Source organism: Schistocerca nitens, chromosome 11, assembly GCF_023898315.1.
Source record: "Schistocerca nitens isolate TAMUIC-IGC-003100 chromosome 11, iqSchNite1.1, whole genome shotgun sequence".
Lineage (NCBI taxonomy): Eukaryota > Metazoa > Arthropoda > Insecta > Orthoptera > Acrididae > Schistocerca > Schistocerca nitens.
This window is the reverse complement of record NC_064624.1, coordinates 124,649,989-124,673,535: the sequence shown is the minus strand read 5'-3', so window position 1 is coordinate 124,673,535 and position 23,547 is coordinate 124,649,989. Positions and strand designations below refer to the sequence as shown.

General features: G+C 39.5%; 1 protein-coding gene across 1 annotated transcript in view; it reads left to right on the top strand.

The window, feature by feature from the left end:
• The window catches only part of LOC126212700 (pleckstrin homology domain-containing family G member 5), an 870,566-nt gene extending 847,402 nt beyond the window's left edge, over positions 1–23,164 (top strand). The window contains exons 19-22 of the mRNA XM_049940115.1: positions 6,552–6,744; positions 11,252–11,427; positions 14,910–15,109; positions 17,219–23,164. Of these exons, the coding sequence (XP_049796072.1) occupies positions 6,552–6,744; positions 11,252–11,427; positions 14,910–15,109; positions 17,219–17,228 (579 nt within the window). The 3' untranslated portion in view covers positions 17,229–23,164. The remainder of the gene's footprint in view (positions 1–6,551; positions 6,745–11,251; positions 11,428–14,909; positions 15,110–17,218) is intronic.
• The last annotated feature ends 383 nt before the right edge of the window (positions 23,165–23,547 follow it).

Genomic DNA, 23,547 nt, shown 5'->3' with positions numbered 1-23,547 from the left:
GCGGTTCTAGGTGCATCAGTCCGGAACCGCGCGACTGTTACGGTCGCATGTTCGAATCCTGCCTTGGGCATGGATGTGTGTGATGTCCGTTGGTTAGTTAGGTTGAAGTAATTCTACGTTCTAGGGGACTGACCTCAGATGTTAAGTCCCATAGAGCTCAGAGCCATTTGCACCGGTTTTTGATTTTAAAAAAAGGGAAATCAGAGCTCGTACGGAAAGATATAGGCGTTCATTCTTTGCGCGCGCTATACGAGATTGGAATAGAGAATTGTGAAGGTGGTTCGATGAACCCTCTGCCAGGCACTAAAATGTGATTTGCAGAGTATCCATGTAGATGTAGAATATGCCTTTGTCTGCTTGTAGGCACTGAAAACGGTAAATCAACACGAAAAATACAGTTATTCAGCCTCAGTCTTCACCTTTTAGCAATAACTGTTTGAAACGTCCAAATAGTGGCATGATCCCCGATAACAACGTGGGTTTTGAGCACAATTTCAAAAACGTAGAATCAATAGCAGAATACTGGTGACCGTGTTGTTAGTATTGAACCACCTATCACGTGTTGACAGATGTGAGAATTACCGAACAATTAGTTTAATAAGCCACAGCTGCAAAATACTAACACGAATTCTTTACAGACGAATGGAAAAACTGGTAGAAGCCGACCTCGGGGAAGATCAGTTTGGATTCCGTAGAAATACTGGAACACGTGAGGCAATACTGACCTTACGACTTATCTTAGAAGAAAGATTAAGGAAAGGCAAACCTACGTTTCTAGCATTTGTAGACTTAGAGAAAGCTTTTGACAATGTTGACTGGAATACTCTCTTTCAAATTCTAAAGGTGGCAGGGGTAAAATACAGGGAGCGAAAGGCTATTTACAATTTGTACAGGAACCAGATGGCAGTTATAAGAGTCGAGGGACATGAAAGGGAAGCAGTGGTTTGGAAGGGAGTAAGACAGGGTTGTAGCCTCTCCCCGATGTTATTCAATCTGTATATTGAGCAAGCAGTAAAGGAAACAAAAGAAAAATTCGGAGTAGGTATTAAAATCCATGGAGAAGAAATAAAAACTTCGAGGTTCGCCGATGACATTGTAATTCTGTCAGAGACAGCAAAGGACTTGGAAGAGCAGTTGAACGGAATGGATGGTGTCTTGAAGGGAGGATATAAGATGAACATCAACAAAAGCAAAACGAGGATAATGGAATGTAGTCGAATTAAGTCGGGTGATGTTGAGGGTATTAGATTAGGAAATGAGACACTTAAAGTAGTAAAGGAGTTTTGCTATTTGGGGAGCAAAATAACTGATGATGGTCGAAGTAGAGAGGATATAAAATGTAGACTGGCAATGGCAAGGAAAGCGTTTCTGAAGAAGAGAAATTTGTTAACATCGAGTATAGATTTAAGTGTCAGGAAGTCTTTTCTGAAAGTATTTGTATGGAGTGTAGCCATGTATGGAAGTGAAACATGGACGATAAATAGTTTGGACAAGAAGAGAATAGAAGCTTTCGAAATGTGGTGCTACAGAAGAATGCTGAAGATTAGATGGGTCGATCATATAACTAATGAGGAGGTACTGAATAGGATTGGGGAGAAGAGGAGTTTGTGGCACAACTTGACCAGAAGAAGGGATCGGTTGGTAGGACATGTTCTGAGGCATCAAGGGATCACCAATTTAGTAATGGAGGGCAGCGTGGAGGGTAAAAATCGTAGGGGGAGACCAAGAGATGCATACACTAAGCAGATTCAGAAGGATGTAGGTTGCAGTAGGTACTGGGAGATGAAGAAGCTTGCACAGGATAGAGTAACATGGAGAGCTGCATCAAACCAGTCTCAGGACTGAAGACCACAACAACAACAACTCGTTTCCAGAAAAGCAGCGAACGGTGGGCGGTCAAAGTTTTCTTTTATTTGCCTATTTAATTTAATGGTTTTTTTTCGTGTGTCTTAAAACTGAGGCAGTCAATTTCTTTGAAACCTTTGTTCAATTTCTGCGTTTATTACAGGAAATAACAGGAATACAAACCCCAAAATCGGTTATTTCAGAAACCGGTTATTCTGGGCCCATACAAAGATTTAAAAATGGCTGCTTGGTTCAGTGACCGTTTATACATTAAAGTTGGAAAGAAAGAGCTCTCGGTCGCAATTTTTAGTCTTATTAACCAGGTTTCACCACTTCCAAGAGTGCCTTCATCTGAATTTAAATGTTTAAAGTGGCCTACAACATAATTACAAATTTATGGGAAAAGAAAATTTTTTATATAAAAGTGTAAGTACTAACTAACAATACATAGTGGCTCGCCTTTCATGCATTCTTTTTTTAAAAATTATGTGACTAAAGCCCTTCTGGCCTGTTATTTATTTTATACGTGACATGTAAGTACTGCCTCTGTCTTCTATTGTTAGTCAGTACTTACACTTTTATATACAAGTTTTCTTTTCCCATAAATTTGTAATTATGTTATAGGCATCTTTAAACACTTAAATTCTAATGAAGGCACTCATGTTGTTGTTGTGGTCTTCAGTCCTGAGACTGGTTTGATGCAGCTCTCCATGCTACTCTCTCCTGTGCAAGCTTCTTCATCTTCCAGTACCTACTGCAACCTACATCCTTCTGAATCTGCTTAGTGTATTCATCTCTTGGTCTCCATCTACGATTTTTACCCTCCACGCTGCCCTACAATGCTAAATTTGTGACCTCTTCATGCCTCAGGACATGTCCTACCAACCGATCCCTTCTTCTAGTCAAGTTGTGCCACAAACTTCTCCCCAATCCTATTCAATACCTCCTCATTAGTTACGTGATCCACTCACCTAATCTTCAACATTCTTCTGTAGCACCACATTTCGAAAGCTTCTATTCTCTTCTTGTCCAAACTGGTTATTGTCCATGTTTCACTTCCATACATGGCTACACTCCATACAAATACTTTCAGAAACGACTTCCTGACACTTAAATCTATACTCTATGTTAACAAATTTCTCTTCTTCAGAAACGCTTTTCCTTGCCACTGCCAGTCTACATTTTATATCCTTTCTACTTCGACCATCATCAGTTATTTTGCTCCCCAAATAGCAAAACTCCTTTATTACTTTAAGTGTCTCATTTCCTAATCTAATACCCTCAACATCACCCGACTTAATTCGACTACATTCCATTATCGTCGTTTTGCTCTTGTTGATGTTCATCTTATATCCTCCTTTCAAGACACTGTCCATTTCGTTCAACTGCTCTTCCAAGTCCTTTGCTGTCTCTGACAGAATTACAATGTCATCGGCGAACCTCAAAGTTTTTACTTCTTCTCCATGAATTTTAATACCTACTCCGAATTTTTCTTTTGTTTCCTTTACTGCTTGCTCAATATACAGATTGAATAACATCGGGGAGAGGCTACAACCCTGTCTCACTCCTTTCCCTACCACTGCTTCCCTTTCATGCCCCTCGACTCTTATAACTGCCATCTGGTTTCTGTACAAATTGTAAATAGCCTTTCGCTCCCTGTATTTTACCCCTGCCACCTTTAGAATTTGAAAGAGAGTACTCCAGTCAACATTGTCAAAAGCTTTCTCTAAGTCTACAAATGCTAGAAACGTAGGTTTGCCTTTCCTTAATCTTTCTTCTAAGATAAGTCGTAAGGTCAGTATTGCCTCACGTGTTCCAAAATTTCTACGGAACCCAAACTGATCTTCCCCGAGGTCGGCTTCTATCAGTTTTTCCATTCGTCTGTAAATAATTCGGGTTAGTATTTTGCAGCTGTGGCCTATTAAACTGATAATTCGGTAATTTTCACATCTGTCAACACCTGCTTTCTTTGGGATTGTAATAATTATATTCTTCTTGAAGTCTGAGGGTATTTCGCCTGTCTCGTACATCTTGCTCACCAGATGGTAGAGTTTTGTCTTAGAAGTGTTAAAACCTGGTTAATAAGACTAAAAATTGTGACCGAGGGCTCATTTGTTTCAACTGTAACCCATACAAAGTCCCAGTCTTTAGACAGTACAATCTAACCACTTTCATGAATGAGGAATGATTAGGACAACACAAACATCCAGTGCCCAAGTAGAGAAAATCCCCATCCCGGCTGGGAATCGAACCCGTGACGCCACGATCCAGAGCACAGCTAAAACTGTTGATGTCCTCCTAATGAAACGGTGGCCGGACATGGCTATTTGAAAGCGTGTGGAGGGACTAGGGATGGCGATTATCGCTGAAATGACCGGTTTTCGGTTACATCGGTGTTTTTCAACGGCAGTTTACCCGAGTGTTAAAACCGCTCTAAATAATCGGTTTCTGAAATAACCGGTTTTTGGTTTCCTATTCCTGTTATTTCCTATAATAAATGTGGAAATCGAAGGAAGGTCGAAAAATTTTGACTTTGTCAATTTCAAGATGCCTACAATCAAAATATTAAAAGTAAATAGGCGAATAAAAGAAAACTTATTCCTACCACAATTCGGTGCTTTTCTCGAGAAGCGGTAAATTGTTCAATACTACAAAAAAGTCTTCAGTATTCTCCTATTGATTCTAATTTTTTGAAACTCTACGCAAAATTCGTTTTGTAACCAGGGATCATACCACCATTTGGTCATTACGAATAGTCAGTGCTAAAGAGTGGAAACTGACGTTGAAGAACTGTATTTTTCGGGTTAATTTCTGCGTTCTCAAGGCGTACAAGCGGATAAAGGCATATTATGTAGAGACAAGCAGCACATTAGCTGCTTTCTATTTTTATTGTGAGCTATGAGTGAACTGTAAAGTTTTAAGGTTTCTCCTCATATGATGTCGCAAGATTGTTGAGCCTCCTCCCGTTTTTAACCGTTTACAACAAATGGAGCATTGTGCTTCATTGACACCATAGTTTGTTAAATATTTACAGACTAGCTATGGTGTCATTCTGTAATACAATTAATGTCCGACGTAGAAAACGAGAAACCATGCACATGGTGCAAGTCTTACACACTGCATGTACACACATGCCATCTAATAGGCCACACCACATGGTAACAGGTACATTGTTGGCTCAACAATGCTGTACCAGTTCTTATGCCAAATGTTTGTTGCTCGTTCTGTTAGCATTGTTCTTATAATAGCACTGATCGCTTTTCCCATTTTCTATACTAACGCAAATTTACAAAGCAATGGAAATTTTGAAAATTAAAATTACTCGTTTCTTTTTTTAAAAAGGTTTATTTAAAAACCAAAATTTTTTGCATTGCTGCTGTTGCTAATTCATATTTCGGTTTTTTACCTGGTTATTAGTAAAATATAAAAAACACCTGTTACAACTGAGGCTAAAAACATTTAAAAAAAACGGTTATTCGAAACTAAAATACCGGTATTGGCTTTAACCAGTCGGTTCTTCCCTTTCATAGGAGGGAGACAAGAAACAAACAAAAATATCTAGGTTTTTGAATGAGTAGTTCATCTGCTACAAACTATTAAGTAGAGTAGACTGCATGTTAATGTAGTGTTGCATATTCAGGATTTTGACCACGAAATGAACTCTTGATTATGTCCTATAAATTTTGGATAGGGTTCGTGTCGGGCGATCTGGGTGGCCAAAAGATTCGTTCGAACTGCCCAAGTCTTTTTCAAACCAGTCACTAACTTTTGTGGTCTTGTGACATTGTCATTCATAAAAATTCCATCATTGTTTGCGGACATAAATTCCATGAATGGCTGCATATGGTCTTTAAGTAGTCGATCATAACCATTTCCATTCAATGATTGGTTCTGTTGGACCAGAGGACCCAGTCCATTCCTTGTAAACACAACCAACGCCACCATGGAGCCAGTACCAGTTTGCACAGTGCTTCGTTGACAGTGTGGGTCCATTGCTTCATGCGGGCTGTGCCACACTCGAACCCTACCATCAGCTGCTACCATCTGTAATTGGTATTGATGTGACCAGGCCACGGCTTTCCAGTCATTTACGCACCAACCGATACGGTGACGAGCCCAGGAGAGGCACTGCAGGCAATGTCATGCTGATGTCGAAGGCTCGAAGGCACTCGCGTCCATCGTCTGATGTCGTAGCCCATCGACACCACATTTTGCCGCATCGCCTTAGCGGGTTCAGTAGTCTTACGCCCTACATTGATTTCTGAGGTTATATTACGCAGGTGATGCTTGTCTGTTAGCATTGACAACTCTGCTGTCGGTCGTTAAATGAAGGCCATCAGTCACTGCATTGTCCACCAGGTTTGGTATCCTCAGCACATTCCTGGCACTGTGGATCTTGGAATATTGCATTTCCTAACGATTTCCGAAATGGACTGTCCAATGCATCTACATCCAGCTACCAGTCCACGTTCAAAGTCTGTTATTCCCTTCGTGCGGCCATCGTCATGTCAGAAACCTTTTTCACATGAATCACCGGAGTACAAATTACAGCTCCACCAGCATTGCCCATTTATACCGTGTTTACGCGATACTGCCGCCATCTGTGTATGTTCATATCGCTGTCGCGTGACTTATGTCACGTGTCTGTAGCACTGATGTGTGAAGAGGGTGTAAAGTGAGTCGTGCATGCGTGTGTCACGTTTCAGAAACAGGAGTCGCGCGACTGCAGCATCCACAAGAGGCTGTCCTGGAACTGCGGCCGCCAGCAGCAGCAGCAGCCGGGGACTGCGGGGGCGGCGGCGGCCGTGGGGGCGGGCAGTGGGGGCGGCAGCCAGGAGAGCGTGCGCTCATCCAGCGGCGTCAGCTCCGGGGGCAGCGCCGGCTGCCTACTGCCGCAAGGTACGCTCGCCTGAAGATGCCGTCGCACGCTGCTGCTGAAACGTCTCCCCCTCAACCTATCCAACAGTTTTATGCCAATCCCCGAATAGTTTTACGCCAGTCACCGAACAGTTTTATGCCAATCGCCGAATAGTTCTGTGTCAGTCGCCGAACAGTTTTATGCCAGTCGCCGAACAGTTTTATGCGAGTCGCCGAATAGTTCTATGACAGTCGCCGAACAGTTTTATGCCATTCGCCGAACAGTTTTATGCCAGTCGCGAAATAGTTTTACGCCAGTCACCGAACAGTTTTATGCCAATCGCCGAATAGTTCTATGCCAGTCGCCGAATAGTTCTATGCCAGTCGCCGAACAGTTTTATGCCAATCGCTGAAATAGTTCTATGCCAGTCGCCAAATAGTTCTATGCCAGTCGCGAAACAGTTTTATACCAGTCGCCGAACAGTTTTATGCCAGTCGTGAAACAGTTTTATGCCAATCGCCGAATAGTTCTATGCCAGTCGCCGAATAGTTCTATGCCAGTCGCCGAACACTTTTATGCCAATCGAATAGTTCTTTGCCAGTCGCGAAACAGTTTTATGCCAGTCACCGAACAGTTTTATGCCGGTCGCCATCTCGCTATCTCTCCATATCTGCATCTACTCGGCTACTCTGCATATCGTACTTCAGTGCCTATCAGTTCATCGAACCACCTTCACAATAATTCTATATTATTCTACTTTCGAACAGTATGCGTAAAAAAACAAGCACCCCATGCGGGTTCTGTTTTCCCTTATTTTACTACTATCATACCTTCTCCATATGTAGCCCAGCGTCATCAAAATTTTTTCGCATTTGGAAGAGTAAGTTTGTGGTTGAAATTTCTTGAGGAGATCCCACCCCCAACGAGAGATGTCTTTATTTCAATGGCGTCCACAGCAAATCCTGTACCACATCCCTGCCACTCTCTCCTCTATTTCTCGATAATACAAAACGTGCTGCCCTTCTTTGAACTTTCTCGATGCACTCCGTGAATCCTATAGGGTAAGGATCCCACACCACACAACACTACTCCAAAAGAGGAGGGATAAGCGCAGTGTAGGCAGTCTCTTCAGTAAATCTGTTGTATTTTCTAATTGTTTTGCCAATAAAACGCAGTCTTTGGTACGCCTTCTCCACACTTTCTGCGTGTTTTTTATAATTAAGCTGTTCGTAATTGCAATTTCTATGTATTAATTTGAATGTATGGCCTTTAGACTTGATTGATTCATCGTGTAACCGGACTTTAAACAATTCCTTTCAGCACATGGCCTCACAATTGTCTTATTTTTCGATTGCCAACTGTCGCAACATTCAGATGTCTCTCCTAAATAGTTCTGCAATTTGTTTTGGTCTTCTGGTGACTTTACTAGATGATAAACGATAGTATCATCTGCAAACTACCCAAGATGGCTGTTCAGATTGTCTCCTAAATCATTTATATAGAAAGGAACACCCCAGGGCCTATTACTTTACCTTGGGGAACGCCAGAAATCACTTCTGTTTTGCTCGATGACTTTCTATCAGTTACTACGAAATGTGACCTCTCTGACAGAAAATCACAGATCTAGTTGCATAACTGAGATGATTTCTACAAGCATGCAATTTAATTATATGGTCAATGTCAAAATATCCAGACTAGTGAACAGGTGTCAACAAGAGGTTCGCGAACATACACCACCTATTATTGCCCGAACCGCCCATTTCTGAGCCAAAAATATAGTTGTAGAATGGGATGAGTCACTCCAAAATATAATACCATGCGACATAAGCGAATGAAAATAAGCAAAGTAGACTAATTTTCATGTCGAACAATCACTTACTTCAGATACCGTTCGAATAGTAAAAATGGCAGCATTAAATCGTTGAGCAAGACCCAGAACGTGGACTTCCCACAACAGATTACTATGTATCTGAACACCTAGAAATGTCAACTGTTCAGTTTCAGTAAACATATGCCAATTGTGTAAAATTAAAACTGTATCTTAAGGTGATTTAGTGTTTGTTTATTTTCGACAAGCCATGGACCTAGGTCATGAACTACACTATTTGAAATGAGCCAATGTTGCACACAACATCCTTTATTACTAAGCTAGTGTCATAGCAAACAGGAATATTTTAGAGTTATCTGTAATACTAAAGGGCATATTATTTATATAAATAAGAAACAGTAGTGGCCCCAACACTGATCCCTGAGGCACCTCCTATTTGACTGTACCCCACACAGACCCCCACAGCCATTCTCAACACTGTGAATAATGACCTTTTGCTGTGTGTTGTTGAAGTTGTGAGCTACTCCCTGTTTTCTGTAATGGTCCAACTTCTGGAGCAATATTTTGTGATCAACAGAATCAAACACCTTAGTTAAATCAAAAAATATGCCTAGCGTCCGAAACGTGTTGTTTAACCCATCTAGTACCTCACAGAGGAAAGAAAATATATTATTTTTATTTGTTAAATGACTTCTAAAGCCGCTGTACATTTGATAGCAAATTATGTGATATAAAATGATCAATGGTCCCTACATACACAGCCTTTTCAATAACTTTAACAAACACTGATGGCATAGAAATAGGTCTAAAATTGTCTGCATTATCCCTTTCTCCCTTTTCATAATGTGGCTTTACTACTGAGTACTTTAATCGTCCAGGAAATTGACCATTACCGAGCGAGTTGGTGCAGGGGTTAGCACACTGGACTCGCATTCGGGAGGATGACGGTTCAATCCCGTGTCTGGCCATCCTGATTTAGGTTTTCCATGACTTCTCTAAATCGCTCCAGGCAACTGCCGGGATGTTTCCTTTGAAAGGGCACGGCCGACTTCCTTCCCCGTCCTTCCCTAATCCGATGAGACCGATGACCTCGCTGTTTGGTCTCTTCCCCCAAAACAAACCAATCCAAACTGACCATTCCTAAAGGAAAAATTAAAAATATGGTTAAGTACAGGGCTAACATGTGCTGCACACTACTTTAATATTCTCTAGGCACTCCATCATCTTCAAGAGAGTCCTTAGTCTTCAGTGATTTGATTATTGACTCAATCTCCCTGTATCACAGACGAGTATTTCACACACCAATCTCAGAAAGGCATTTGCCAAGATAGTTGTATGATTCCCTGTAGAAACTAAATTTTTATTTAATTTACTAGCAATGATCAGAAAATGATTGTTAAATACTATCTTTCAGTAATTTTACAATGTCAGGGAACGTTGATATTAATAAATAAATTAATAACTTTGGCATAACCAAAGATGTACCATTTTACATGAACCATACTGATTGTACTCTCAAGTTACAGACTAGGCGGTAGAGTCGGCATTGATAGGATGCGTTTGGGTCGAGTCATGATCAGTTCATCACATTTGCCAGTTCCCGAGTACACTGAGGTGGATCACTGTGGATTAATGTGTTTAAACGATCTTCATCAGACCATGAAGCTCTTCCGGAATGTGGAGAGTCAGTAATGCCAAAACAGCCTTCCATGAAACGAAGAAACATTTTCTTGGCACGCTCTGCCCAATGGAATTATCGCCATACATGGCGCAAAAGTAACTGACAGCCCTCACTGTTGTCTCCCATCTCTTTAACTGAAACAGAAGTCGGAAGTGTTCTGATTTCTCCACTTGGAACTCCATTTTCTAGCGGCCACAGCTCTGTTCGCAATATCCAAATGACAAAATTATAGTATGTAAACTCAGATACCAATAGTGAACTACAAATAAAAAGTGACAGTCTATAAATAAACCGGTAGCTAACGGAACACCAACGTGGAAAACAAAAGTGCTATCAACTTACGTACCTACCTAATATTATAATTATTATTAATTATGGGTGTGCCAATATTATTATTGTGATTGTTGTGTAATATTTGTGTGTGTGTGTGTGTTATTCTTGGCTACATGTAAGAGAGGGCATTAAAGCCCTAACCTGGTCAGGCAAAATAAGCAAGAAATAAGTAACTGAAGATGCTATAGGAGCTGTGAGTATGTAAACATTAATGCAATCCATGTCTTACCTAACAGCGGCAGCATTTTCCAGCATGATAACTGCCCATGTCACACGGCCGAAATCCTGGTGCAGTGGTTGGAGGAACATGATAGTGAAGTCATGTTGAAATCTAGGGCACCAAATTCGCCTTATCTGAACTCGTTGGAACACATTCTGGACAGTATCGGGTACCACTTCTGGGCCCCAAACCGCTAGTGTAGTTTAGTGGACTAGCGTGACGTGTGCATAGACACTTGGTGCCACATACCGTCAGAAACCTACAGAGGACTTACTGAAACTTTGCCACACAGAATCGCTCTGTATCGTGTTCAGAAGGTCGACCATACCCTATTAGGCACGTGGTGATACTGTGCTGCCTCAGCACAGTGGGTCATTATATACAGCACAAAACCTGGAAGCAGGGCCACTTACTGTGATGGTGTGCTCGGTACCAGCTGGGGCAGTAGTGAGACAAGAACGTTTCTAACTTTTGTTTCATCTTCAGGTGCGGAGCCGGTGCAGGAGGTGGTGTACGAGTGGCGGCGTGCGCCCTCGTGCCCATCTCAGCCACAGCCCCAGGGGCAGCGCCAGCTATATCTGGGGACAGGGGGCTACTACCCCCAAGGGGGCACACCTCCCCTCTCTCCGCGGGCTGTGCCCCTCGAGGCAGTCAATGTCGAGGTGAGTAGTGACTACTGTAACCAGTGCCAGAATCTCTCCATTTTCCTGCCACTGTACTGCCATCTCTCTCTCTCTCTCTCTCTCTCTCTCTCTCTCTCTCTCTCTCTGTTCCCCACCACACCATCGCACCCCCACATTCTAATTCAGACATCCCCTCTCACCATCCTACTTCCCATTAAAAATATTTGCAGTAATAAAAGTCCGTACACTGATAGTGGACGAATGTTCTTTTCATGTAAGGAACACCCTGTTCTATCGGCTTAGTCCCCTTTCAGGACAATGTAGTTTGTTAAATGCTTTTCTAGTGATTACATTCCACCTCTGAATAGCAAATCTTGGAAATCTTAGAAAACATCTATTTACTGCTTCCATAACCTCACATTAGACTCTAACCAACTCAAAAGCTTTTTAGACATCAGACTAGATGATGCTTCATGGTCTCCAATCTGGTGAATATGGTAAATGTTGTAACATTCTGTGTTTCAAATACCTCAATATTACCCACTGACTAAACAGGTGCAGTGTCTTGATGAAACCCGGTTCTTTTTGTTCATTGCCCACGCCTCTTCCCAAATAGTTCCTCAACTAGTTGATGCCAAAGATGTGCAAAGCATGCATGAATTATTTTGTCCTTTACAATGTAATCGATAAACCAGTAAGGGGAATCACTTTCACTTGCCAAGGGACGCTGTCAACGAACTTTCTGGCAGGTGAAATCGCCTTCCCCTTTTTTCAGGGAAGATCAACCGACTTCATTAAAAAACAAAAAAGCCAAATATAGGACAGAGAAACGCATTCACATTTCCTCCTGTTTTTTCAATGAGTGTGTCAATCAGAGTTTGTTGTGGAATTAACAGATGTTCAAAGATGTTTAGCTAGTTTGTCCATTAACTGTTATCTATGAACTAAACATATGTCACTTAGAAATGTCACAAAACCCGTTTACCAGGAAATGGTGAGATTTGTCGACCTGGCAGTCAAAGACTTTTTAAAAAAAGATCTTACTGGCACATCAAAACTGTTTCCAAAACGAGTTCCAGTGTGGGAGCTTGCCCTTACCGAGTGAGCTATCCAGACATATATGATGCCACACCCCACAGCTTCACTCGTCTCTCATATTCCAAATACCACAGAGGTTCTCCGGCACACTTTGATGGACTAGTGTTGTGCCAGAAAGGATATTGCTGTGAAATGTCTTAACCGCAACATATGAGATTGTTTCCAAACCTTTCACTCTGCAGGGGAGTGTGCTGTGTTTTTAAACTTCCTCGCAGATTAAAAGGAGGTTGTTCTCAGATCAGGATTTATGTCGGAATATAAACCTCTTTAAAGTCACTGCATTAGATCAGATGATTTTCACGGTGAGAAAATTCAATCTCCCATGTGTGGTCCTTGAAGATCTGAAAAACACTCACTTATGGCTGTCTGTAAACTTTTTTCAAGCCACAAGTTTCTTCTGATAATGGAATGTCTACATCTACATCAATGCTCTGCAAACCACAGTGAGGTGCATGGCAGAGGGCAGTATGTAGAAGTCAGAGAGTGTCAAATCTCTTGAATGGGGAGGGGGAAAGGACATTCCAATAACTCATACTGCAGACATACAGTTTTTCCATCACCAAAGCAGCTTTGTAGAGCACAATGTTGGTGGATTGACAGTCATGGCAGAAAATTTTACAGACCTGCACTGTGACCATCTGTTGGCAATACGTCATCATTTAAAAACAGTGCAGGAGAAGTCGGCATAATTTGTTGTGCATGGTCACTGTATGTTATGCAGCTTTAACGATTAACCCGAAACCAAATTTGCGTTCTTGTAGACATAATGTTTCTTATCACATAAGTCCACATTAGCTAACAAAAATGAAGTAAAGTGGTCTCTATTTCATATTATAAGTAGATGCAATACTATTCAGCAGTTGTAACGATGCCTTTGATTACATTTGTCAGAATGAACATGAAACATGATGAATATGTGTACCCGTTTAGATGAGTCTTGAAATGACTGAATATTTTTACTCCAGTCATGATATTCATTAGCATAAATGAAAGACTGCAGAAAATGTAAATGAAGATAATAATCAAATGAACTGTAAATATTAATTTACAGAACCTTTGCATAGTTGACACAAATCTTCCTGCTACATTCCAGGCAAACTATCTGAGCACATTTGGTGCACTTATACACTTTTACATTCTGTCTCATGGTATGCCTCTAATAAGTCATCATCAAATAAGTTCTCCCATATTTGAGATTTACTAGGCATTTGAGCCAAAATTCCATTTCTCCTTTTAGTCCAGGCATTCCTCCTTCCAAAATGTTGTGTCTGAATCTTTTCCTTGCTCTAACAGGCTCTGAACATTGCCATTTGAAATTACCATTGCCATAAGAGTACTGTGTTTGCCGTGAGGTATTACCTGTTGCCCAGGTCACAACAGGCTCTTCCAATAGAACCTTTTATGCACTAATATTACTCTCTGTATCACGGTGACTATCAGGTACCACAGAATCAGCATCAAAATCATCCAATTTCTCTCTTTACCTACATCATGTAGTTTGTGTTGGACCCAAGCTTCAAAATTTGAATCAACTGCAGGCATCTTATTCCACTTAGAAAGTCGCCCCAAGCTATAGTTAATAAATAATGCAAGTTCATGTGTATATGGTTCAAATGGCTCTGAGCACTATGGGACTTAACATCTGAGGTCATCAGCCCTAGAACTTAGAACTACTTAAACCTAACTAACCTAAGGACGTCACACACATCCATGCCCCAGGCAGGATTCGAACCTGCGACTGTAGCGGTCACGCGGTTCCAGACTGCAGCACCTAGAACCGCATGGCCACACCGGCTGGCTCGTGCTTATAATTCAATGCTATAAAATAAGAAAATCCGAAAAAGCAATTGAAAGCAAAATATGTAGTAATGAGAAATATCATTACATAATGTGAAACAAGCGGTCAGATAGGCACCCAATTTTGTGCTCACTTCAAAATAATATACTTTATCGCTAGACTGGCAAAATCTAGCCGATTGTTGAATGTTCTTTCACATGTGGCAAGTATTAAAACGAAGATACTGAAAACCGGAGACCACAATTTTTTGCAGTGCTGCTGTATTCGATGTTTAAAATGGACGACAGGCCTGAGAGCCTGATGAGGATACTTTCTTACTAGCTGGCCGGTGTGGCCAAGTGGTTCTAGGTGCTTCAGTCTGGAACCGCGTGACTGCTACGGTCGCAGGTTTGAATTCTGCCTTCGGCATGGATGTGTGTGATGTCCTTAGGTTAGTTAGGTTTATGTAGTTCTAAGTTCTAGGGGACTGATGACCTCAGATGTTGAGTCCCATTGTGCTCAGAGCCATTTTGAACTTTCTTACTGCTCATCTCAGTTTTTTTACATCCACATCATGAACCCCCATGTTGCTGACTCCCATCACTGATGCAGTACCCCGCAAGAGTATGTTCCCTCTACGCTACAGATGGTGCACCCCGCAAGGACTCCCGAGTCCAGCCAAGGTGCGAGTGGGACTCCGACACCGAGGGCAGCCACGCCATCGCCGACGCCACTGGAGCACCAGCACCACCACCACCACCGCCACCAGCACCACCAGAGGAGGCCACCTGGTGGGCTGCAGAGGATGAAGGACGCCATTGTCATGGATTCCCCCGTTGATGGCTCGTGAGTGGACCGCTCTGTCTGTCTGTCACTGTCCTCCACCTTATGTTTTAATATTGTGCTAATCTCATCCCCTCTATGTAAACTACCACAGCTATTGTCCCCTACAATCCATTGAGTGAGCAGTGACACCTGAATAAACCTCATGTCAAATTGCACCAGTCTGAGGGGTGTTGCCCAAAGATTATTGGATTGAAGAGTTCCTAGATAACAGAACGCAGCACGTCATTCTCAATGGAGAGAAGTCTTCCGAAGTAAGAGTGATTTCAGGTGTGCCGCAGGGGACTGTCGTAGGATCGTTGCTATTCACAATATACATAAATGACCTTGTGGATGACATCAGAAGTTCACCGAGGCTTTTTGCGGATGATGCTGTGGTATATCGAGAGGTTGTAACAATGGAAAATTGTACTGAAATGCAAGAGGATCTGCAGCGAATTGACGCATGGTGCAGGGAATGGCAATTGAATCTCAATGTAGACAAGTCTAATGTGCTGCGAATACATAGAAAGAAAGATCCCTTATCATTTAGCTACAATATAGCAGGTCAGCAACTGGAAGCAGTTAATTCCATAGATTATCTGGGAGTACACATTAGGAGTGATTTAAAATGGAATGATCATATTAAGTTGATCATCGGTAAAGCAGATGCCAGACTGAGATTCATTGGAAGAATCCTAAGGAAATGCAATCCGAAAACAGAGGAAGTATGTTACAGTACGCTTGTTCGCCCACTGCTCGAATACTGCTCAGGGGTGTGGGATCCGTACCAGATAGGGTTGAGAGAAGAGACAGAGAAGATCCAATGGAGAGCAGTGCGCTTCGTTACAGGATCATTTAGTAATCGCGGAAGCTTTACGGAGATGATAGATAATCTCCAGTGGAACACTCTGCAGGAGAGACGCTCAGTAGCTCGGTACGGGCTTTTGTTGAAGTTTCGAGAACATACCTTCACTGAGGAGTTAAGCAGTATATTGCTCCCTCCTATGTATATCTCGCGAAGAGACCATGAGGATAAAATGAGAGATTAGAGCCCACACAGAGGCATACCGACAATCCTTTTTTCCACGAACAATACGAGACTGGAATAGAAGGGAGAACCGATAGAGGCACTCAAGGTACCCTCCGCCACACACCGTCAGGTGGCTTGCGGAGTATGGATGTAGATGTAGATGTAGATCTAGATCCCCCTCCCCCTCCTTTCTTTCTCACCTAATGACAATGTGGCTGCCATGGCTGCAATACCAAATAAAATACTTTGCATTGGTTCCAGGCTGGTTGTTTTCAAACAGAATTGGCTCTCCAGCGATGCCCATTTGTTTTTGTTTTATTTACTTAGTGTGATAAAGCTGTCTGGTTCCCTGTGTATCCGTTGCCTGTGAGGTAAATGCCTATATGTGTGTTGGCTGTACTTATCTGTTTGTATTTTTTGTCATCTGTCTGCGTGTTTTTGGTGCATGTATGTTTCTGTTTTTTTCTGTACGTGTTTGTTTGTGGATTTTCTGTACATTTGTATTTTCATGTTTTGTGTATGTCTCTGTGTGTTTTGTGTATGCGTATATGTCTGTGTTTCTTTTTCTGAACACACCTGTTTGTTTTCTCTGTACATGTATAATTCTGGGCTTCCTGCACATATCTGGTTTTGTGTTTCTGGCACAGGTCTATTTCTGTGCTTTTACATGTGTCTGTTTTATGTACACATTTGTTTATGAGTTTTCTGTGTATGTATTACTCTGTTTTCTATCCTTGTCTGTTGGCATACTTTTTGTATATGTATGTGTGCTTTCTGTATGTATCTGTTTGAATGTTTTTCTGTACATGAGCATTTCTGTGGTTTTCTGTGCATACATGACAGTTTGTTTTCTGTCCATATGTGTTTTTATGTGATCCTATACATTGGAATTTGTGTTTTCTGTACATTGCTTTTGTGTGTTTTCTGTAAGTTATTTGCTTCCCCCCACCCTTCCTCTCTCTCTCTCTCTCTCTCTCTCTCTCTCTCTCTCTCTGTGTGTGTGTGTGTGTGTGTGTGTGTGTGTGCGCGCGCATACAAGCAGTATAAAAGAAATATATGCAGAGAGGAACTTTAACAAGCACTTTCTTCTTTTTCTCCAGGAATGTCTGATGACCAATCTGGAAATATCTCTACAGTATTTTATTGGACTGCAAGATCAGTAGAGTGAGGAAAGTTTGGAAACATTGTGACATTGCACCAAGGATGGTCACCGTGGCAGCAAGACATGGTGACATGGTGTCTGTCTTTTTACAAAGTGTACTCATTTTTATTCTTTAGAAATGTAATGTAAGACAGGTGCTTTCTAGCTGGAAAAAAGAAATGTTTCTGCTCAGGATTCACTTTCTGATGTCCTCTGATTAGTGTAGAACCTTGCACCTAATACTGTATAAACATTTTTGATAGTGCATTGGTAACTTACTGTGTGCATACATTCTGTGAATTAGTGACTGATACGAGGGAAACAGGATTGGTTCTAAGAAAACACAGTATATTAAGTTCTTCCTGATGCTGTGATTTTGAGTTCCACTTGGCTTTAACACTATCAGCTTTAAATGAGTACTTGAAATATGTACAATAATGTCACTGCAAATGAAAAATTATGATGAGTAGTAGGCCAGAAGGAGTTCCCTAAGGCCTGTTGCTGTATTTCTGTATTAGGTGGTTCATAGTATTTTTATCTTTTATATTGCTCTTTACATATGCTGTTGTGCACTGTCAGACGTTTTTTATTAGTTTTTGGCTATGAAATGGGTGCCATATATGGCATACTTTGTCCTATACCAAAAGACAAGAATGTTTTAGCTGCAGCTTGCAGTATGTAGAAAATGTTTGTGATGAGTAGGATGATATATTAATTCTGAAATGAACTGTAGTGTACAAAGAGAAATCTAACCTGATATTCAATGCAGTATGAAAACCCTGTCCATCTATTTTGGAAATGAACTACCAAAAGCTATTTAACTATACATGTTCATTTCATGTGTCACTGTACTTAATTATAGGGACCATAACATTGAAAAACTTTTTGGGATACAAAAGAGGTTGTGTGGTGCCCTCAAATAGTCTTTTTTTCTAATACAACGAGAAACGTATGGAGCAAATTAATATAATGTCTGTACACTATGTGTCTGTATAAACGCCTAAGCGCATATGTTGTCGCAAGATGACAACTTCTTCTGAATGTTTGGCCTTATAATCTTGGACCAAGATACCAGATCATTATTGCAAATATTTACAAACAGTATTTTAAATTGTATGTGTACTCTAGCAGTATTATGTGCACAAATTAGTTATTTACAACTAAATGTTTACTCTTGTAGGGAAACATAGATAGCTGTTAAAATTGTTAAAGTTCTTCTCTTGTTGTTACATTTGTGTATAAAGACTTTTCAGTCACTCTACCCTTGCTTGTGAATTTGCAAGACTTGGTAGTTTTATGGTGAACAACAGTTTACATACTTAAACATCATTGAACTGTAAGTTTGTACTAATTTTGCACTGGGAAAATTCTATTTTCCCATTTCCTTCTTAATACTGGTATTCTTTTGATGGAGGGCACTGAATTTATTTCTCTCCATGAGGAGTAACAGCCAGCAAAATGCAGTCAGAAAGTTGTATGTTTTAAATATTTACATGTCTAGAAGTAGAATGTTTTAGTCAAAAATTTGATATGTGAGCCATTTTGGCAAATAATCTGAGATTGCATTAGTTCACTGATATAATATTGTAAAAACTTTTTAGTCATTGTAATTGTTTATTTTAATTTATGGGTCTAAATGTAAGTTCAGACCTATTTTGTTAGTAAATCAAAATATCAGGCCCACAGAGTTCATTTAGGTAACAATGTCAGGTACTGCAATCAATCAGCTTTTACCAAATGGAAAATCTAGTGCAATGAAATGTCTAGTCCAATTAAATCATGAACACATAATAAATGTCAGTAAGTCTTCTTATCCACATAATGTAAAAACCCTGAATGTTCTGTATATTTAGTTATTGTAGGTTTTACCTTAAATTTAATGAGCAGATCTAGTGTATATTACAAGGAATTATATGATAAATATTGTTTTGTAAGTCAAACTTTGTGGACTCAAATGTTTGGATTAAGTAGATTTTGATGACCGATAAGATGTAGTGACAAAAACCAAAAATATTATGTCAAATACTAAATTTTATTTTAGCAATATTTTATATACAATGAAAAAATATAATCTCATTTTTAATTATACTTTATTTTCACATATTTTGACATTGCTTATGTGACGGCAACCACTTAATAATTAAAGAAGCATATGGCATCTGTTATAGACTTCATGCAACCGTTTATTTGTAGAAATTCACCATGATACTGTCAAATGGATTTCACATTTCCAGTTTCAATTGTAAAATATTAACTGCATGTATTCTCTTTTTCTGTGCACTTTATTGATTCGATATTTCATATTACTCTAGTGTAGTTGCTTTAGCTAACCATTTGATATATCATGTAATGTTTCTCAGTTGTGCTGCAAGATAAGTCAGTATTGTTATAATAACAGAGAAACTGATTGCTTTTGAGGAGCTATTATGAAGAACTAAATGTAAGATTTTTACCTGGAGATATAAAACCAAGCCCCTGGGATGTTTTGTGACAAATGTATGCAAAATATGGATATAAGTTGTGGTATGTTTCTGTCAGTTGTAAGTAAAATCAAAGATATAGACTGTACAAATATGAGGAAATAGGTATTCCTACATTTTTATGTTGTTGATTTCAGTAAGACCAAACTTTTTTTCTCTTCAGACATGACCCTCCTGTCCATGCAGAAATTTTGTTTCATATACAACATGTGCACAATACAAGCATGTAGCCAATTCCCATTGTTCACAGTAGAGTGTCCATTTAAAGCCACTAGAACATAAAGAACTGCAGAATTCTTGTTGTTGCTAATGAAGACATATCCCTATTCCAAAATAGGAACATTAATAGCTCTTATGTTTCATTTGATTAAATTAGGAGTTGAGATCAATAGGACAGGTGCACATATCCTCTATCTGCCTAAGTCAAGGTGTCCACAAACATTACCCTTCTCATGCTTTCATCTTTGGTGTTTCAGTATGAAGCGAATACAGAGTTTTGAATGGCATCTGTTACAGTTCTGGTTTCCTCTTAGGGGGCTGATGATGATGTACTTCTGACAGTTATTTTGTTGGAAGAGAGACTTGATGTACTGCTGACATTGCATGATTTTTTTGTGATGCTGCTGCACATCTCATGCGTGTTTTTGCATCCCTGAGACACTGACATTATTAACACTATTTTGTTGTTCACAGTGTTCACCAAGCATCTTTCCCCATTGCATACTTCCATTTTCTTGTTTAAAAATCAAACATCAAGATAAAAAGTTTACTGAATACCATGTTAGGAAACAAAAATGCACCAATCTGCATGAACCTCTGAAATTTTTCTAATTATTCCTGGTATCCAAGTTAGCCCCATAATAATAAATAGTTTTACATGATATAAATAAAACTGTCTTTTATCTCTCGTAGGAGACATACCTCCAGTTGTCTGCAGTGTGTACACCCCCCTCCCTTTTTCATTCCTAATTTTTAATAATAATGTTCATCCAAGTTCCCAGCAGCCAGATACACAGCTGCCTATCAAAAATTGAACTGAATACTTAAATCAGCCTGTGCACTGCGGCCTATATATATATATATATATATGGAACTGTGTTTAACACTTTTTCTAAAATCATGAGACATCACTCAAATTAAACACAGCTTTATTTGTTCACATCCAGCTTATGGGCCCTTATCGACCTCCTAAGTTTCAACATCACTCACCCTACTTAACCACTCAAGTCAGTTTCTTTCATCTGTTTCACATGAAGAATATCTCAATTATTCGATTACCTTAGCCATCGGTGTTAAGACTTCTGCCAGTATTCAGGTATTATACATGGTTGCCTTTTGACGGATTTGATACAGCCTGTCATGAATTCGTCTTCTGTGCCAACTCTTCATCTCAGAGTAGCACTTGCTGGTTACATCCGCGAGTGTTAGTTGTATTCCAATCACTCTCATTCCCTACAGGTTTTACCCTCTACGTCTCCCTCTAGTACCAATCAAAGTTATTCCCTGATGTCTTACATGTCCTAACAATCTGTCCCTTCTTCTTCTCAACCGTTTCAATATGTGACCCATTTTCCTTTCTTTGCTGAATCTTCAGATAACCTTCTCATTCCCTGTCTTATCAGTCCACCTAATGTTCAACATTGTTCTATAGCACCACATTTCAAAAGCTTCAATTTACATAGGCCATCATCCAGTACCATACAATGCTGAGCTCTAAATATACATTCTCAGATATTTCTTCATCAGTTTAAGGCAAATATTTGACATCAGAACCAGGAATACCCTTTTTGCCTGTGCTGTTCTGCATTTCATGTCCACCTTGCTATGTCCATCATGTGTTATTTTACTTCCAATGTGGAAGAACTGCTTAACTTTGTCTGCTATGTAATCCCCAATTTTTATGTTAAATTTATTGTCAATCTCATTTCTGTGACTCCTCAGTATTTTGATCATTTTTCAGTCTACTCTAAATCTATATTCTGTACTCATTAGACTGTTCATTCCATTCAACTGGTCTTGTAATCCTTCTTCACTTTGACTGAAGGTTCATGCACATGCAAGCACTCTGAAAACAAATCCATATTTTGAATCTGGCTGAGTATCATAAGTGTACAAAAGAATAGTAGTGCCACTAATTAACAGTTCACATCACATATACAGTTTATGTTTTAAACATGTTTGGTGACAGATGCAGGTAAATATTTGTGAAGAACTGACAGTGATTGATCATCTTTACAATAATTGTGTAATAAAACATTTCCTGATACATCAGAGCTTCCCCTGCTGTTGCGTTTTCCTTTCTGTGAATAATCAATGTGGATAAATTTACCTCTGTCAGAGATTGCAATTTCTTTCTCCTTGCATGTGAGGTTACAATAACTGCAGTTTTAATCTCTTTGAAATATGAATCTAATCTATAGAAATAAACTGATTATCCAACAACAATATGAAGGGGGAATACGTCTTAATAAGTGTGGTGGCTTTCCAATGAGCAAAAGCCACACATTTTATTCTGGTTTTAGGTTATGTGTTATATGTGTGCATGCTTTAACTTTAGAAGCCAAAGTGTCATTTGTAGATTTGATACAGTTTGTTAGTGTAGGGGAACTAAATGTATTAGTTTTGGAGTGTATTAGAATGTGTTTAGAACCCTGTTCAGTGGAATAATGTTGGCCTACAATAGATTACGCTTACACCACTACTGTTTTTAAAATCAGAGCACCAAAGTTCCAACAGAAAAACATTTAAAAGCTAAGAGATGTAGAATTATCTGTGTTAAGTTGTAATGTGTCAATTCTAGTATGCAACTAGCTGAGAAATATTAATGGAGATGTGTTATATTATTATGAAGGACTGTCAGAATTTCATTACTAACAATATTGTATTGAGTGATGTATAGCACCAAATTTTCTGATTCCTTCATTCTGTTTTATATATAAATATATTTTGTAGCAAAGTTTGTACACTCATGTCAATGTGTACTGTTGCAGCATTATTTATCAGCAAAGCTGTACAGAGATGGATTTATACAGTTCAACTATCCAATGTAAGAAAGTAATTCCACATTTTTAAAAAATATTATGCATTAGATAGTGTAGCACTTATGAGAAAAATACATATATTATGGCCTGTAGATAATGTCTAAGTTATCTATTAAATTATTATTCTGTTTGATTTTTAGTAAGTTTTTGCAATGGTAGTACATTTCTTGAAGAACAAGGAACCTGGAGCCCAAGGAGTAAATTTCCCCATAAATAGTGTAATCTACCATTTAAGTACACCGTAGTTATGCAGTGAACTGTGTACATAATAATTCTGTAATTATTATTGTTTAATGTATAGCTATAAATGTATAAACTTTGGTCCAATTGATTTTTGTACAGTATGTCTTGTAATTTGCTGAACAATGAAGTATATTTAAAACATCTGTATTGCATACTTTATATGATATATAGTGGCAATAATTCACTATGTTCATTTCATTGTGCACAACATATCTACCTACTGTCAGAGAAATGAGGATACTGCACACTTATTTTCTAAATTTCTTTCCAGAAAACATCCCTCTTCCCTCATAGTTATAACAATACCTTACTGTATTCCAAATTTGATGCATAGTTATATTACCTTTATAATCTGGAGATTGGGGGGGGGGAGGGGTGTAAATCATTCACATCAAAAGATTCTGTCATCTGTACATACAGCCAGCTATCCATCCATCATCAATTAATCAATCATTCTTGCATCAATAAATTATCAGTCACCCATCCATCAATAAATCAAGTAATCAATCAATCCATAATTGATG